Source organism: Schistocerca cancellata, chromosome 9, assembly GCF_023864275.1.
Source record: "Schistocerca cancellata isolate TAMUIC-IGC-003103 chromosome 9, iqSchCanc2.1, whole genome shotgun sequence".
NCBI lineage: Eukaryota > Metazoa > Arthropoda > Insecta > Orthoptera > Acrididae > Schistocerca > Schistocerca cancellata.
The window spans coordinates 40,323,414-40,341,827 of NC_064634.1; the positions used below are offsets into that span (position 1 = coordinate 40,323,414).

General features: G+C 45.5%; 1 protein-coding gene across 3 annotated transcripts in view; it reads left to right on the forward strand.

Moving 5' to 3' along the window:
* The first annotated feature begins 205 nt into the window (after nt 1-205).
* Nucleotides 206-18,414, forward strand: part of LOC126100164 (translation initiation factor IF-2-like) — a 146,750-nt gene continuing 128,541 nt past the window's right edge. For 2 of the 3 annotated variants that reach the window (XM_049910708.1, XM_049910707.1), the window contains exon 1: nt 206-406. In XM_049910708.1, the coding sequence (XP_049766665.1) occupies nt 395-406 (12 nt within the window). In that variant the 5' untranslated portion in view covers nt 206-394. The remainder of the gene's footprint in view (nt 407-18,414) is intronic. The other variant, XM_049910710.1, reaches the window with a different exon arrangement.

Genomic DNA, 18,414 nt, shown 5'->3' on the forward strand with positions numbered 1-18,414 from the left:
TGAGGAGAGAGCGGTGGGCGCGCCCACCGGCACCTGCTGGCAGAGGAGGAGGAGGAAGGCAGTGAAGAGCAAGACGGGCCGAGGTGCGCGAAACCGGGAGGGAAGGAGACGGAGAGGCGGCGGCGAGCCTTCCCTTCCCCTCCCACCCTCCGCGGCACCCAGCGCCCTGCGGCGCCTTGTTACTCTTGTTTTACGAAACGGCGAGCCGAGGAACGGGTTTTAAAAGCTTTAGGCCAGCCGTCGCGCTAGACACAATATTGGCGTGCGGTCTGCGAGCAGGATCTCCCGACCGGCAAGGACTTCGCACACCACCGCAGCGCACGAACACTGCTGTCCGCCGTCCGCAGGACCAAGGACGACAAGGAGCACATTCCCGTAGGGGGTACACGTTGCCATGGGGATACAGGTAAGGGCTCCCTTCCTTACTCGTCAGTATATCTCACTGTGTTTCTTCTGTGTATGACTCTACAGAAAGCTTCTAAGCTTCCTAATGTGGCACACAAATAGTGAAATATTTAAAGTTTGTTATGAACTTCTAACAAAATTAATTATACAACGTAATCGCTCTAACAGTGATGAATTTCCTTCTTTGCTTTTCAGCCGATGCGTAATAACTTTGCAGATTACCTGTCAGTCTTGTGAAACCTTTTCTATTAATTTATAATTTGTGGGTAAGCCCGTCGCTAAATAAATTGACCGCATTTGCACATTTGGCAAGACAGTTGTTTACAAAATGGTTCAAATGGCTCTGAGCACTATGGGACTTAACATCTATGGTCATCAGTTCCCTAGAACTTAGAACTACTTAAGCCTAACTAACCTAAGGACAGCACGCAACACCCAGTCATCACGAGGCTGAGAAAATCTCTGACCCCGCCGGGAATCGAACCCGGGAACCCGTGCGTGGGAAGCGAGAACGCTACCGCACGATCACGAGCTGCGAGCTCAGTTGTTTACAATGTGTTGTTTTCTTTGCGTAGCTGTATTCATTTGTCCATACGTCACACAAAACCATCTGCTCACGGCTGTTTAAATGGTCATACAGAAATATAAGTTGGCTCACTGAAACATGTATATTTTGTTTACGAGTTATACCTAAATAAAGCAAACTGACGTCACTTGTTATTTTTATACAGGTTCAAAATCCTACGTCGAAGAAATTGTCATAAAATTTCTCAACTACAGAAATAACAATATTTCTTGATATTGGCTGGTTCAAATGCCTCTGAGCACTATGGCAGTTAACATCTTAGGTCATCAGTCCCCTAGAACTTAGAACTACTTAAACCTAACTAACCTAAGGACAGCACACACATCCACGCCCGAGGCAGGATTCGAACCTGCGACCGTAGCGGTCGCGTGGTTCCAAACTGAAGCGCCTAGAACCGCTCGGCCACTTCGGCCGGCTTTCTTGATATTTCAGAGACGTATTTAGACTCCCATATACAATCTCTTACCTACGTACAACACGTTACTGTTGTTACTTGGCAAACTGGGCTTTTGCAACACAAGGACATGTGCTTCCATCTCATTGGATACCGGTACTTATCATTTTTCTATCTTCGGAAAACATGGTCTCCACGTGAATATACAGTATAACACCTTTCCTTTCGCGGTCCTTAAAAAGTACTAATATTATATATTTTGCACTCTTTAGAATTGAAATCTTTCACTAGAAATTATAATGATCAGAGACCTTTAAACCCGTTTAAAAATATAATTTTAAATCATAGCACATGACATCAATTCACATTTTTAATAAAATTTAATGTTTTTCACAGGAAAGATATCTGTCCAGCTTCTCTTCAAGCGTAGTAACCTAGCTTCCAATGTCAGATTACTTTTGTGGGTAATCTGAGGAACTTTTTTAAATGTAATGCTGACTACGATAAGAACGTTAACGCAAAGCTGAAAATATTCTTGGTAGTTCGTAGTACGGTTCAGTATACTTCTCCCTGTCCACCTCCAGTTAAGTGGTTAGTCTGTCTTTAATGACAGCTCTCGACAAAACAATAAACTTGCCTTCCTGATCACAAATACCTTCACGTCTTTGCAGCTGCAGGGAAACGGACAGTAACTACACTCCTAGACAATAAATAAGTAAAAATGAAAAATAAGCACCACGAAGGAATGATACGAATGGTGAGGAAATCGATAGATATGATGTACATGTACAGGCAAATAAATCATTACAATTGAGAAAAATTAGCTGACTCATTCGTGAGAAAGAGCTTCCAAACTTGAGGACGTCAGTAAGCGTTGGTCCACCTCTGGATCTCATGCAAGCTGTTACTCGTCGTGGCACTGATTGACAGAGTTGATGGACGTCCTCCAGAGCGATTTCGTTGCCGAATTCTGTCCAATTGGCACATTAAATCGTCAAAATCTGATTGGTAGGCCTTGCCCATAATACTCCAAACGTTCGCAATTACCGAGAGATCCGGCGACATTGCTGGACAGCGTAGGGTTTGGCAACCACGCTAGAGACCCTCGCCGTGTGCAGGCGGGCATTATCTTGCTGAAATGTGGCCCAAGATGGCTTGCCACGAAGGGCAACAAAACGGGGCGTAGAATATCGTCGACGTACCGCTCTGCTGTAAGGTTGTCGCGGATGCCAACCAAATGGGAGCTGCTATGAAATGAAAGTATAGTCCAGACTACCATTTCTGGTTGTCCCGTGTGGTGAACGACAGTTAGGCTGCTATCCCACTGCTATCTGGGGCGTCTCCAGATATGTCTTCCCTGGTCATTGGAACTCAATTCGAAATGGGACTCGTCAATGAAGACAAGTCTGCTCCAGTGCATAAGATTGCAGGCCGAATGTGCTCGACACCATTGTAAACGCGCTTGTCGGTGTACAGAGGTCAATGGTAGTAGGCGCAAGGGTAGCCGTGTGTTCAGCCCTTTTTCTCTGAGCCGCCTATTAATGGCCCTTGTGGTCACTAAAGCACCAGTTGCACGTAGGATCGACGACAATGATTAATCTGGGGCTCTGATTCCCTCTGACGAATGCTCTGTCTTCACTCTCTGTCGTCTCTGTAGGTCGGCCGCTTCCTTTTGATGCTGTGTTCGGCCGTGGTTCAGCCTTCCCTGACAGCACTATCGAATAGTGGCTTCTCTCATTCTCAAATGTTGAGCGTTTCGTCGATCACTCCAGCCGGCTTCTTTAATCCCAACTACACGACGTTGCTCCCTCTTCCGTTCATCTTTGCTACATGCCCAAATTATTGACACTGAGGCCTTACGAGTTCTGTTGAATTAGGGGAAATCTCATTGAAACTACCGGGTGATCAAAAAGTCAGTATAAATTTGAAAACTGAATAAATCACGGAATAATATAGATATAGAGGTACAAATTGACACACATGCTTGGAATTACATGGGGTTTTATTAGAACCAAAAAAGTACAAGAGTTCAAAAAATGTCCGACAGATGGCACTTCATCTGATCAGAATAGCAATAATTAGCAAAACAAAGCAAGACAAAGCAAAGATGATGTTCTTTACAGGAAATGCTCAATATGTCCACCATCATCCCTCAACAATAGCTGTAGTCGAGGAATAATGTTGTGAACAGCACTGTAAAGCATGTCCGGAGTTATGGTGAGGCATTGGCGTCGGATATTGTCTTTCAGCATCCCTAGAGATGTCGGTCGATCACGATACACTTGCGACTTCAGGTAACCCCAAAGCCAATAATCGCACAGACTGACGTCTGGGGACCTGGGAAGCCAAGCATGACGAAAGTGGCGGCTGAGCACACGATCATCACCAAACGACGCGCATCTGTCGGACATTTTGTGAACTTTTTTTGTTTCTAATAAAACTCAATGTCATTCCAAGCATGTGTGTCAATTTTTACCTCTCTATCTACATTATTCCGTGGTTTATTAAGTTTTCAAATTTATACTGACTTTTTGATCACCCGGTACATTCTCACTATGCGAATCCGGGAACTTTCTTTTCACCGGCCGTTATGTCACCGAATGAGCAGTCAAGGAACATCTCGCCTCTCGCTTTTAGGCGTCAACGTCTTCCTCGGACTCCGATTTCATTAAGACAAACTGGAGAAAATCTGGAGTTTGGAACCTAGGAGGAAGGTACTGGCAAAGCAAAACATTAATGTGATTCTCGACAGGTCAGTCGGTAAGATTGAGACCACTTAAAAGAAAGTGTTTCAGTTTGGCTCCTGACCGCTCGCCTTCTTTTAATCAGGGACTTTCGTGAAAAGAAATACTTTTCAGGAATGTGGCTCTTTCGGTGAAATTAAAGCTTCCACTGTGTGGGCTTGACTATCTTGTGTCCCCAGAGAGTTAGTATCCTTGCAGGGAAGCTACATTTGGGATAGTTACACAAAAGCCTCGCTTCATAAGTACGGTGGTATCATCTTCATAATTGTCAGAAAATGCGATTTCCGTGTAGCGGCATCTTGTAAAATAAAGTTTTCAGCAGTAAGTACAGATTAACAACGAAGTCATATAATCAGGTTACTGGTTTCTGTAATAAGCATATGGTCCCGGTGGAGGTTCGAGTCCTCCCTCGGGCATGGCTGTGTGTGCTTGCCCTTAGGATAATTTAGGTTAAGTAGTGTGTAAGCTTAGGGACTGATGACCTTAGCAGTTAAGTCCCATAAGATTTCACTCACATTTGAACATTTAATTAGCATAACTGAATACAACGATTCTGTGCATGAGAAAAGAATTAAAGGATGAAAGTGACCTACTGTTCTTTTTATACCTAAATATGGTTTCCGAAACAAAGAAAAGCTTGCAACCTGTGTGTATTTCAACTTTTGACTTGCGAGAGTGCAACATCAGATGTTAATTCGAAGTCAACTCAAAAACTGAGTCTTCGTCGAGGAGTAAGTGAAAGACTCATGCTGATAATTAGTAGGCGAATCTGGAAAACAAGTTTATGTGTAAGAGAACAAGCTTCACTAACAGACATGACTATGACCGTATTGAGAAGGAAACTGAAATGGTCGTGATATGTAGCCAGGTGGACGTATGTTAGCCGCATCAAGAAGTTCTGTGGTAGATTTATAGAGGTAAAAAAAAACAACGAGATGACACCCTGACGCAGGTGAGTAGATGACTTTAGAAAAAGAACGCTGGAGCAACGTGAGTGCTTACGGCAGAAGACTGAAAAGTACAGAAAATCCTGAAGCAGACGTTTCTACATCTACACTATCTGATCACCCTTATGTAATGCGAAATTTCTCACTAGATGTTAGCAGAGTCGTATCCGCAAGTACAAAATGAGTGGGAGAGAATTTTGTTGTCAGTAGAGAAGAAGTTGCAGCAGACTGGGTCGGACAGGAGAGCTCACTGCCGTCGAACGTGGACTAGTCACTGGGTGTCACCTGGTAACAAATCCACCATGAACATTTTAGCCCTACTAGATCCGCACTAGTGGACTGTTGGTGACGTGACGGGGACATGGGAACACGAAGGTACAACCACAGCTAAACCAAGACGCAACATCATGTACCGAAGGACGGGGGCGTCAAGTGTGTCAGAAGGTTGTTTGTACACTACTGGCCATTAAAGTTGCAACACCAAGAAGAAATGCAGATGATAAATGGGTATTCATTGGACAAATATATTATACCAGAACTGACATGTGATTACATTTTCACGTAATTTGGGTGTATAGATCCTGAGAAATCAGTACCCAGAACAACTACCTCTGGCCGTAATAACGGCCTTTATACGCCTATGCATTGAGTCAAACAGGGCTTGGATGGCGTGTACAGGTACAGCTGCCCATTCAGCTTCAACACGATACCACAGTTCATCAAGACCAGAGACTGGCATATTGTGACTAGCCAGTTGCTCAGCCACTATTGACCAGACGTTTTCAGTTGGTGAGACATCTGGAGAATGTGCTGGCCAGAGCAACAGTCGAACATTTTCTGTATCCAGAAAGACCCGTATTGGACCTGCAACATGCAGTCGTGCATTATCCTGCTGAAATATAGGATTCCGCAGGGATCGAATGAAGGGTAGAGCCACGGGTCGTAACACATCTGAAATGTAACGTGCACTGTTCAAAATGCCGTCAGTGCGAACAAGAGGTGACCGAGACGTGTAACCAATGGCACCCCATACCATCACGCCGGGTGATACGGCAGTATGGCGATGACGAATACACGCTTCCAATGTGCGTTCACCGCGATGTCGCCAAACAAGGAAGCGTCCACCATGATGCTGTAAACAGAACCTGGATTCATCCGAAAAAATTACGATTTGCCATTCGTGCACCCAGATTCGTCGTTGAGCACACCATCGCAGGCGCTCCTGTGTGTGATGCAGGGTAACCGCAGCCAAGGTCTCCGAGCTGATAGTCCATGCTGCTGCAAACCTCGTCGAACTATTCGTGCAGATGGTTGTCGTCTTGCAAACGTCCCCATCTGTTGACTCAGGAATCGAGACATGGCTGCACGATCCGTTACAGCCATGCGGATAAGATGCCTGTCATCTCGACTGCTAGTGTATACGAGGCCGCTAGGATCCAGCTCGGCGTTCCGTATTACCCTTCTGAACGCACCGATTTCATACTCTGCTAACAGTCATTGGATCTCTACCAACGCGAGCAGCAATGTCGCGATACGATAAACCGCAATCGCGATAGGCTACAATCCGACTTTTATCAAAGTCGGAAACGTGATGGTACGCATTTCTCCTCCTTACACGAGGCATCACAACAACGTTTCACCAGGCAACGCCGGTCAGCTGCTGTTTGTGTATGAGAAATCGCTTGGAAACTTTCCTCATATCAGCACGTTGTAGGTGTCGCCACCGGCGCCAACCTTGTGTGAATGCTCTGAAAAGTTAATCATTTGCATACCACAGCATCTTTTTCCTGTCGGTTTAATTTCGCGTCTGTAGCTCGTGATGTTCGTGGTGTAGCAATTTTAATGGCCAGTAGTGTAAAAATCGCATGAAACCAGCGGAAGGAATCACTCGTGAGCTCCAAAGTCCTAGCAAGATACCTGCTAGAACTACGACTGTCCTTAGAGGTACAGTGGTCGCACAGTTCCTCATAAGCCACACAGTTCTGTAGTCAGCACTAAGTGACGTTCGAGATCATGTAAAAAGAGTGACGCCACTGGACAGTGGATGATCGGAAACGAGTGGTCTGGAGCAATGAATCACGTTACAGCCTGTGAGAATCCGATGGAACTGTTTGCATTTGACGAGTGCCTGAGGAACGTTAGCTGCCATCAAGTACAGTGCCAAGAATGAAGAACAGAGGTGGTTCTGTCAACGTAATGAGGTGTCTAAATTGGTCAGATGTGAACCACATACTGAACTTAAGGCAAAAGAAACGCTAAATGTGGAATGATATGAACACATTTTACTGCATTACATACTGACAAGGGAACATCCCCATCGCACCCCCCCTCAGATTTAGTTATAAGTTGGCCCAGTGGATAGGCCTTGAAAAACTGAACACAGATCGATCGAGAAAACAGGAAGAAGTTGTGTGGAACTATGAAAAAATAAGCAAAATATACAAACTGGGTCGTCCATATCTAAGATAGGCAATATTAAGGGCAAGGTGAGGCGAGGAGCTCCGTGGTCCCGTGGTTAGCGTGAACAGCTGCGGAATGGGAGGTCCTTGGTTCAAATCTTCCCTCGTCCGAAAATTTTAACTTTTTATTTTCAGTTTATGTGAAAAACTCTTATGTTTTCATCACTTTTTTTGGAGTGATTATTACATCCACAAGAAAACCTAAATCGGGCAAGGTAGAAGAAACTTTTCACCCATTCGCCAAGTGTACTAGTTAGGTGGGTCGACAACATATTCCTGTCATGTGACGCACATGCTGTCACCAGTGTCGTATACAAAATATCAGACGTGTTTTCCTGTGGAGGAATCGGTTGACACATGACCTTGCGATCAAATGTTTTCGGTTCCCATTAGAGAGGCACGTCCTTTCGTCAACTAATCACACGGTTTTGCGGTGCGGTCGCAAAACACAGACACTAAACTTATTACAGTGAACAGAGACGTCAATGAATGAACGGACAGATCATAAATTTGCGACAATAAAGAAGGTAAACTTTTCACTCGAGGGAAGACTTGAGCCAAGGACCTCTCGTTCCGCAGCTGTTCGCGCTAACCACGGGACCACGGCGCTCCTCGTCTCACATTGCCCTTAATATTGCCTATTGTACGCATGGACGACCCAGTTTGTATATTTTGCTTATTTTTTCATAGTTCCACACAACTTCTTCCTGTTTTCTCGATTGATCTGTGTTCAGTTTTTCAAGGCCTATCCATTGTGCCAACTTATAACTAAATCTGAGGGGGGTGCGATGGGAATGCTCCCTTGTGAGTGCAGGAGACGGACAGTTCGAAGTAGACAACTGTCTGAGTATGACAATTCAACCTGTCATAAACGAACATTTGTGACTCAAGGTTTGTGCACAACAATATTCTTGAAATGGACTGGCCTTCCCAGAGACCCGAGAACCCAATCGAATGCCTCTGGGGAGAGTTACAACGTCTACTTTCCTCCAGACTCTAAGGTACAACGCCGATACCTCCTCTAGCTAACACTTGAGGAAAGCTCTATTGCCATTCCTCGAGATACGTACATACACCTCCCAGCAGAGTTCAGGCCGTAATAAGGCCGATGGGTGGGCACACCATATTAATCTCCACTAGTAGGTCTCTCAATACTTTTGATCAGTTGGCATAAATCTGTACTCTGCAAGCCACCTTACAGTGCACGGTGTGTAGTACACAGCGGTGCATGTCGAATTTCTGCTTCTGCTACTGATGATGACAATGGTGATGCTTCTAAAAAACCTCCGAGGCTATGCTGTATAGCTAGAATTCAAACCCAGCGAAGTATCATTCTCCTTGGATACCTGCAGAGAGACTCAAGCAGCATTCATTGTAACACTTCATTATACACTCCTGGAAATGGAAAAAAGAACACATTGACACCGGTGTGTCAGACCCACCATACTTGCTCCGGACACTGCGAGAGGGCTGTACAAGCAATGGTCACACGCACGGCACAGCGGACACACCAGGGACCGCGGTGTTGGCCGTCGAATGGCGCTAGCTGCGCAGCATTTGTGCACCGCCGCCGTCAGTGTCAGCCAGTTTGCCGTGGCATACGGAGCTCCATCGCAGTCCTTAACACTGGCAGCATGCCGCGACAGCGTGGACGTGAACCGTATGTGCAGTTGACGGACTTTGAGCGAGGGCGTATAGTGGGCATGCGGGAGGCCGGGTGGACGTACCGCCAAATTGCTCAACACGTGGGCGTGAGGTCTCCACAGTACATCGATGTTGTCGCCAGTGGTCGGCGGAAGGTCCACGTGCCCGTCGACCTGGGACCGGACCGCAGCGACGCACGGATGCACGCCAAGACCATAGGATCCTACGCAGTGCCGTAGGGGGCCGCACCGCCACTTCCCAGCAAATTAGGGACACTGTTGCTCCTGGGGTATCGGCGAGGACCATTCGCAACCGTCTCCATGAAGCTGGGCTACGGTCCCGCACACCGTTAGGCCGTCTTCCGCTCACGCCCCAACATCGTGCAGCCCGCCTCCAGTGGTGTCGCGACAGGCGTGAATGGAAGGACGAATGGAGACGTGTCGTGTTCAGCGATGAGAGTCGCTTCTGCCTTGGAGCAAATGATGGTCGTATGCGTATTTGGCGCCGTGCAGGTGAGCGCCACAATCAGGACTGCATACGACCGAGGCACACAGGGCCAACACCCGGCATCATGGTGTGGGGAGCGATCTCCTACACTGGCCGTACACCACTGGTGATCGTCGAGGGGACACTGAATAGTGCACGGTACATCCAAACCGTCATCGAACCCATCGTTCTACCATTCCTAGACCGGCAAGGGAACTTGCTGTTCCAACAGGACAATGCACGTCCGCATGTATCCCGTGCCACCCAACGTGCTCTAGAAGGTGTAAGTCAACTACCCTGGCCAGCAAGATCTCCGGATCTGTCCCCCATTGAGCATGTTTGGGACTGGATGAAGCGTCGTCTCACGCGGTCTGCACGTCCAGCACGAACGCTGGTCCAACTGAGGCGCCAGGTGGAAATGGCATGGCAAGCCGTTCCACAGGACTACATCCAGCATCTCTACGATCGTCTCCATGGGAGAATAGCAGCCTGCATTGCTGCGAAAGGTGGATATACACTGTACTAGTGCCGACATTGTGCGTGCTCTGTTGCCTGTGTCTATGTGCCTGTGGTTCTGTCAGTGTGATCATGTGATGTATCTGACCCCAGGAATGTGTCAATAAAGTTTCCCCTTCCTGGGACAATGAATTCACGGTGTTCTTATTTCAATTTCCAGGAGTGTAGTTATATAATGTAAAGAAAGTGATGACGCTGAAGTTCTCACGACGTAGAAAGCTCTGTCGAATAGGATAAATGCGTCGTCATTGGTGGATTTGCCCTGATAAGAGAGGTGCGAGTAGAGTTCTTTATACACAGAGTGTGTCTACCAGTATGTTCAGTCCACTAATCCTGGCGGACTGTGGAATATCAGGGTGTAATGTCCCGTCGACGATGGGGTCATTACGGACAGAGTACAAACATGCCTAGGGGAATGAAGTCGGTTTTCTCTTTCGGCTTGGAGCACGACGGTATTTGCCTTGAGCGATTGTGGGAAAAGCCGAAAAGCGCAAGCGTTTTGGACGAAAGGGGATCTGAATGGCAGCCGGGCAGATTGCGGATATGGGTTGAGGGAATAAGGTGAGTCGATATAGATCCTCCCTTGAGGACAGGACATTGTGGTCCATATGGTTTCTTTCGAGAAATGTGTGTTGTGTGCGCTGTTTCATCCATAGTAACGTTACTTTACCTTTTCGTGTCCAGAAACCAATCATAGTCTTTCGACCCAGCATTGGGCTACGACCCGGGCTTCTTTCTCGTCCAGCGATATATCATCGAGGTTGCATCTGTAGGGACAGTTTTGATAGGCCAGGAGGTGTAACATATCTTGCACAGCACCACAGTCTCACTTGCCGTCTTTCACGTTACCCTGACCCCACTCGATCATGTTTGATTCCACTGGGGCCACCCCTGTTCTCATGCAGTTCAGGGTCCTCTATGCTTTACAGTTTGTTCCGCTGCCGCCAACCACTACCTTTGTGTTGGATAGTCATGTGTTGGTTCTTCAATGGCCGTGTTTAAGTATCTTCTACGAGATCTGAGTCGCCCAATCTCGCACGTAGTGCCAAAGAGAGGATGTGATCATCATTTTATACTGCATGGTAGACTGAAACTTATCCCTCAACAAGGTGGTTTCAGACCTTGCAAGTGATGTATAAGTCAAATCCTGTAACTGAAAGAACATAATAACACCAAAATGATATTATGCTAATCATGTGCACATTGAACGCAGACTCACTGTACACCTTTGCACGTGTCAAGCGAAGCCAAAAAAGGTCGTTAGTGGCTCCTTACCGAACGAGCTATTTGGAGCCTCAAGCGATAATCACTTAATGTGATAACACAATACGTTTATTTTATTCGTCCGTCAGACTAGCGTTTTCTATTAACCCTAGGAACTACTCTTTTCGATCATTACTGTCAGCATCAGACGTGGTTCACTCCATCACAGTTATTTCAAGCTCAATTCAAAGACGTTACATCACATGTAAAATAAAAGTCAGCCAATGAGCGGCTACTCAAGAATGTAACTGCGTCACGTGAAGTAAGCATCAATGAGTCAATTAAATTAATGAAATGTTACGGGCTATTACGCCGTGGTCGAATGGATTTCAGTTTAAAACCTGACTTTTCGTATCAACTGCGGAAGACATTTTCAAGGGGGATCGTAGCTTTATTGAATGTCCGATTCACACCCTGGCTTGCTACTGACTACAGTAAAATTCCGCTTCCGCGAACTTCCGCACAGTGGCGTGACGTCAAATGTTTTGAATACACGAGGTTGGTCGTCGTCGATTGCCGTCGTCCGCTATTGCTATTATCCCATAGTGGAAAACTGGTACACATCTTCTTCAACACCGGAAGCCAAATGTCATTAAATTTCACGCTGTCCTCCCTCCTACTGAAATTACCGGCCGCTGTGGCCGAGCGGTTCTAGACGCTTCAGTCCGGAACCGCGCTTCTGCTGCGGTCGCTGGTTCGAATCCTGCATCGGGTATGGATATATGTGATGTCCTTAGGTTGGTTAGTTTTAAATAGTTCTAAGTCTAGGGGACTGCTGACCTCAGATGTTAAGTCCCATAGTGCTTAGAGCCATCTGAACCTACTGAAATTCGTGGGCTGTTTTGCGATCTTCTTGGCATCTCTGTATAGCCTCTCAGGTTAAGAGATTGCAAAAAAAAAAAAAAAAACAGCACTTTCCGTAGGATGGAGGAGGGCGTGAAATAGAATGACAATGGCATTCTGGTGCTGAAGAAGATGTGTACCAGTTTACTACCATGGGACGATAGCAACAGTGGACGACAACAGTCGACAACGTCGGATTGCGCTCCCCTATTCAAAATATGTGACGTCGCGCCACTGCACATAAGCTCGAAGCGGAATTTTGCTGTAGTCAGTAGCGAGATAAGGTGTGAATCGGACAATCAACAAAGCTACGATCCCCCTTGAAAATGTCCTCCGCAGCTGGAAACGAAAGGTCAGGTTTTAAAGAGAAATCTATTCGACCACAGCATAATAGCCCAAAACATTTTATTTCAAATGGTTCAAATGGCTCTGAGCACTATGGGACTTAACATCTGAGGTCATCAGTCCCCTTGAACTTAGAACTACTTAAACCTGACTAAGCTAAGGACATCACACACATCCATGCCCGAGGCAGGATTCGAACCTGCGACCGTAGCAGTCGCGCGGTTGCGGACTGAAGCGCCTAGAACCGCTCGGCCACAAGGGCCGGCAAAAACATTTTATTAATTGTGACATTTCCGGCCATGAAAATTTACATTTTACAGTGAGTCAGTTGCATCTTAAATGTAGCTACGCTGTGATTAATTTACTGAACATACATTTCAGCCATTCGACAAGAGCCCACTGACCCCCGCAGATAAAATAATTTTGGTGGGTAGTCAACTACTTGAAATGTCAATCATTGAACCTACAGACCAGTTGTCCCTGCGGTTTCGTATTGTGGACAAATCCTTTACAATTCTTTTCCCAGCCAACTTGATTTGGGTTTCCCGGTCAGTAGCACAAGCGAATTCCGAATGAGTCATTCGGCAATTCGGTAAGCATAGCTTCCCACAAATTTATCACATTGAGCTACTGTACTTCTCCCACTACACCTCTGTCCAAGCAAAGCTATACACGAGAAAAGTTTGATGGAAGCTTTCTCCACTGTTGAAAGATCTAACATTCTTTTATTTAACAATATCCTACATCTTTATGAAAAAACAAACACTCCGTCTACAGACCACAAGTGGCTCATCGGGGCCATCCGATCGCCGTGTCATCCTCAGTGGAGGATGCGGATAGGAGTGGCGTGGAGTCAGCACATCGCTCTCCCGGTCGTTATGATGGTATTCTTGACCGAAGCCGCTACTATTCGGTCGAGTAGCTCCTCAATTGGCATCACGAGGCTGAGTGCACCCGAAAAATGGGAACGCGCATGGCGGCCTGGATGGTCACCCATCCAAGTGCCGACCCCGCCAGACAGCGCTTAACTTCGGTGATCTCACGGGAACCGGTGTAGCCACTGCAGCAAGGTCGTTGCCGACATCTTTATGAAACATCCTTTAATTTTTTCTGCAAAGGACGGATTTACAGCGCTATTAGGGAGAGTCTTTAATGCAAGTTAGTGCCACTTCATCCTGTTATCCTACACGATCTAAACCAACACATAACAACAATTTGAGCTGTTAGCACAACATACTGCCAGCATCCAGTGCAATTATCATTATAGAATCAATGGAAATTGACACTCTTGGCGCAGAATCATACTACGACTTCACTGGCGGCTAATTGCTGCCTGTCGACGGTATTGTCATTCGTGCCCCTCCACTCATTAATCACTGACAATCACTGGAGTATCAGAAGCAGCCATAGGACCTTCTCTAATTGCCATTAATTGTACAGTAGTTAATTTAGTTCTTTTGCAAAGCCATGTAGAGCTGTTCTGGACACTGTATCTGCTGTGATTTGAAGTATGGTCCATTTATCTTTAACTCTGTTTCAACTTCGTTTCTACTTGCCTGTGATCCTACAGGTGACAAATGGATATATACATGGCACTCAAATTTACGTGATCGGGAGTCCGTTTTGGAAAACCATACAAGCAAGCTAGTCAGAGAAACACAGCATAGAGCTTGTTCAGTTTCAGGACAGGTTGCTTAATATCAAAAAATGGAACGGCACAACAGTGGAGAAAGTGAAATATTTATCCTACCCAGGAAGTAAGGCGAAGCGGGGAGGCCGAAAAGACAACGAACCTATCAGATGTAGATTAGCCCGGCCGAAGGATATTTTCTTCAATAAAATGGCTCTATTGGTATCAGATATCAGTATGGATATCATTAACAATTTCATGAAATTGCGCATCTGGAGCAAAGCGTGAAGGTGAAAGCTCGTCCTTCGTAAAGCTGAAGAAGAAACGGAAGCATTTGAAATGTAGTATTGTTTCGAATTGTTACAAATTAATCGGACAGATAAATTACGAAACGAGGAAGAACTGTAAGGGACAACTGAGGAAAGAAGTGTTTCGAAGATCTTTACCACAAGAATGGACAACTTAGTGTGGCATCCTATACATCATCCAGAAATAATTAACTTAATCTTGCAATGAGAAGTAGAGGGGAAAAAAGAATAAAGACAGACCTAGAACAAACTAAATAAAACAAATTGTAGATGACTATACACACGACAGCACAAGTTGGAGATAAGAACCAAAACAGTCGAAAGAACAATGACTGTATCAAACATGATTCAAGAGCCATTTCGCCAGATGCTGCTGAACACGAATAAGCGAGCGACGAGATCCATTATTGTTCGACTACGCTATTGGCGATAAATCACTAGGAATAGTAAGAACCATCAAATATCTGGGAATAACCGTCCGAAGAGACGTTAAGAGCAATGAACACATAAAAACAGGTGTAAGAAAGAACATGTTGGGTTGAGATTCTAACAATACCACCATTTGCAAAGTAGGTTATAAATTAGATTAATAATGTTGCTCACGCAGCTAATGTTCGCTTTATCGTGCAACAACAAAGTTATTGACTGTGAATGGTATCGTCTGAATAGAAATAATGATGTCACTGTAAAAAAGTCATTAATTTTGGCACTTATCTTGAATGGATTCCCACGTAGAATTCGTCGAAGTTGTTGTGGCTCATCTTGTTGATTCAAGGGTGATTCCATTTTCACTGTTAGGAGGTCCAGATCTGTATTTTAGCAATATTTGAAGACCTAACAAATGTGTTTTTCAGGAAATTCTTAATGATCAAAGAATCCCAGATCAGATCAATGGTATGGTAGAAATAATTTTTGACTTGCTGTTCACGATCCACATTTTTATTAAACTCTTGTAAATTCACATATACTTGTTCTTAATTGTCACATCATCAAGAAAACAGTTTTGTATCAATCTTCATACATCTAATTTCCACTTCAACCAAACACGAGACTTAAGTGTCCTTTTACAAAGCGAAATAACAACTTCTGCAAAGTGACACAAAGACTGCTCAGTGCGCATTCGCGCCAAAACGGTTACAAGTAAGTCAAAGATTATGACAGTCTCAAAGAAATGAATACACACAAGAACCATATCACTGTAATATATCGATACATCGAAGTATTTATATTTCTGTTACTTCGCAGTAAAGTATTAGGATATTACTGGTATTGAGAACTGGGGTTGGAGTGCCGTAATGGTCACGTAAATAAAGAACCATTACAAGATTCACTGGAAGAATCTTAAGAAAATGTATTTCATCCTCAAAAGAAGAGGCTTAGGAAATATATGTACAACAGATTGCTGAGTATTGCTCATTAGGCAGAGATACATGCTGGGTAGCCTTAATGGAAGGTATAGAGAAGATTCGAAGAAGAGCGATACATTTCGTCACGGCATCGTTAAGCAAGTGCGAGGGCGTTACGGAGAGGTTCTATTGACAGACGCTACAAGGGAGGTGTTCTGCGTCACGGAGAGGTTCGCCGTCGCAAGAAGAGTCAGTCGGGCAACATATTACTTTCTCCCGCACTGATCTAGCGAAATAAAAAGGACAAAAAAATCACAGAAATTAGAGTTCCTAGGGAGATTTATCGACACCATACGCCAGTGGAACACGGAATGAGGGAAAAAGCAGTGGTGCCACAAGTAACCTCCGCCACACACTATAAGGTCACTAGCAGGGTGTAGGCGTACATGAGGACGTGAACTGCAAGTGGTAAGTAGTTTGTTGTTGTTGTGGTCTTCAGTCCTGAGACTGGTTTGATGCAGCTCTCCATGCTACTCTATCCTGTGCAAGCTTCTTCATCTCCCAGTACGTACTGCAGCCTACATCCTTCTGAATCTGCTTAGTGTATTCATCTCTTGGTCTCCCTCTACGATTTTTACCCTCCATGCTGCCCTACAATGTTAAATTTGTGATCCCTTGATGTCTCAGAACATGTCCTACCAACCGGTCCCTTCGTCTTGTCAAGTTGTGCCACAAACCCCTCTTCTCACCAATTCTATTCAATACCTCCTCATTAGTTACGTGATCTACCCATCTAATCTTCAGCTTCTTCTGTAGCACCACATTTCGAAAGCTTCTATTCTCTTCTTGTCCAAACTGTTTATCGTCCACGTTTCACTTTCTTTCAAGACACTGTACATTCCGTTCAACTGCTCTTCCAAGTCCTTTGCAGTCTCTGACAGAATTACAATGTCATCGGCGAACCTCAAAGTTTTTATTTCTTCTCCATGGGTTTTAATACCTACTCCGAACTTTTCTTTTGTTTCTTTCACTGCTTGCTCAATATACAGATTGAAGAACATCGGGGAGAGGTAAGTAGTACCCACCGCAAATGATGAGACTCTGTACAGATGTGTTGGTCAGTCTCTAGTATGCCCATAAATAGCGTCACGTCGCTCTCCTTAGTTCTGAGACCACAGTGAGCGCGTAAAGATGCTTAGGAAGTAGTGTACCCCACCAAATATGTATGGTGGTAAGAGATTTCGCCTGATTTCATGCAATCCCGCATAACATATGTGTCATGCGTTCCTTCTTCGTGATAACTCTCGGCCGCACGTTGTAGAGGCAATAAAGAACCTCCTACAGCGTGTTCGATGACCCACCATAAAGCCCCGACTTGGCTCCTTCAGAGTTCATCTCTTTTGAAACTAACCGCTGTCTATGAAGATAATATTTTAGGACAGACAACGAGATACAGTCCAGCGTAGATAATTGTCGGAAATCACAGGAGGCTGCCTTCTATGACGAGGGTACTGAAAAGTTGGTACAACGCTACGATAAATGTCTAAGTCGGAGCGGCGACTATACAGAGAAGTATCAGGGAGGTGTAGCTAACTGTTGCAAATAAAACAGTTTAGATTTTCATTGGTGTTTCCTTTTCCCGACCGATCGTTTCTTACTTTCCGACTAGCCCTGCTAAGTTTTGTCGTCACAGGACGCCGCATGTGGCATTTGCCGCTATGGGGGCGGATGAGCCGTAGCGGAGTGTGGCAACTGTCCTCCGTGGGCGTGCTGCTATGTTTTGGCTGCGCCGCTGCCGGGTTGGGCAACCGCGCCGTGCGTCTCGAGTTGGCCCCCGTTCGTCAGTCTGCAGACGGCCCGCACGCACGACTGCACGCGTTTACGCAACTCGGATTGCTGGGCCACCCTTCACCCGGCTTCCTCGAGTGTGATGTCGGACGTTACGTGTTGGCTGAGAGCCCTAGGAGGTTCTTACCCTGGCTGCCTCTGCTGCTGCGAACGTATCGCCCACAGAATTTTTCACGAGACACCGACTATACAGCGCGATTCACATTTAAGTGCTTGGCAGAGGGTTCATCGAACCACAATCATACTATCTCCCTACCATTCCACTCCCGAAGAGCGCACGGGAAAACCGAACACCTAAACCTTTCTGTTCGAGCTCTGATTTCTCTTATTCTACTTTGATGATCATTCCTACCTATGTAGGTTGGGCTCAACTAAATATTTATGCATTCGGAAGAGAAAGTTGGTGACTGAAATTTCGTAAATAGATCTCGCCGTGACGAAAAACTTCTTTGCTTTAATGACGTCCATCCCAACTCGCGTATCATATCTGCCACACTCTCTCCCCTTTTACGTGATAATACAAAACGAGCTGCCTTTTTTTTTTTTTTTTTGCACCCTTTCGATGTCCTCCGTCAATCCCACCTTGTAAGGATGCCACACCGCACAGCAATATTCTAACAGAGGACGAACGAGTGTAGTGTAAGCTGTCT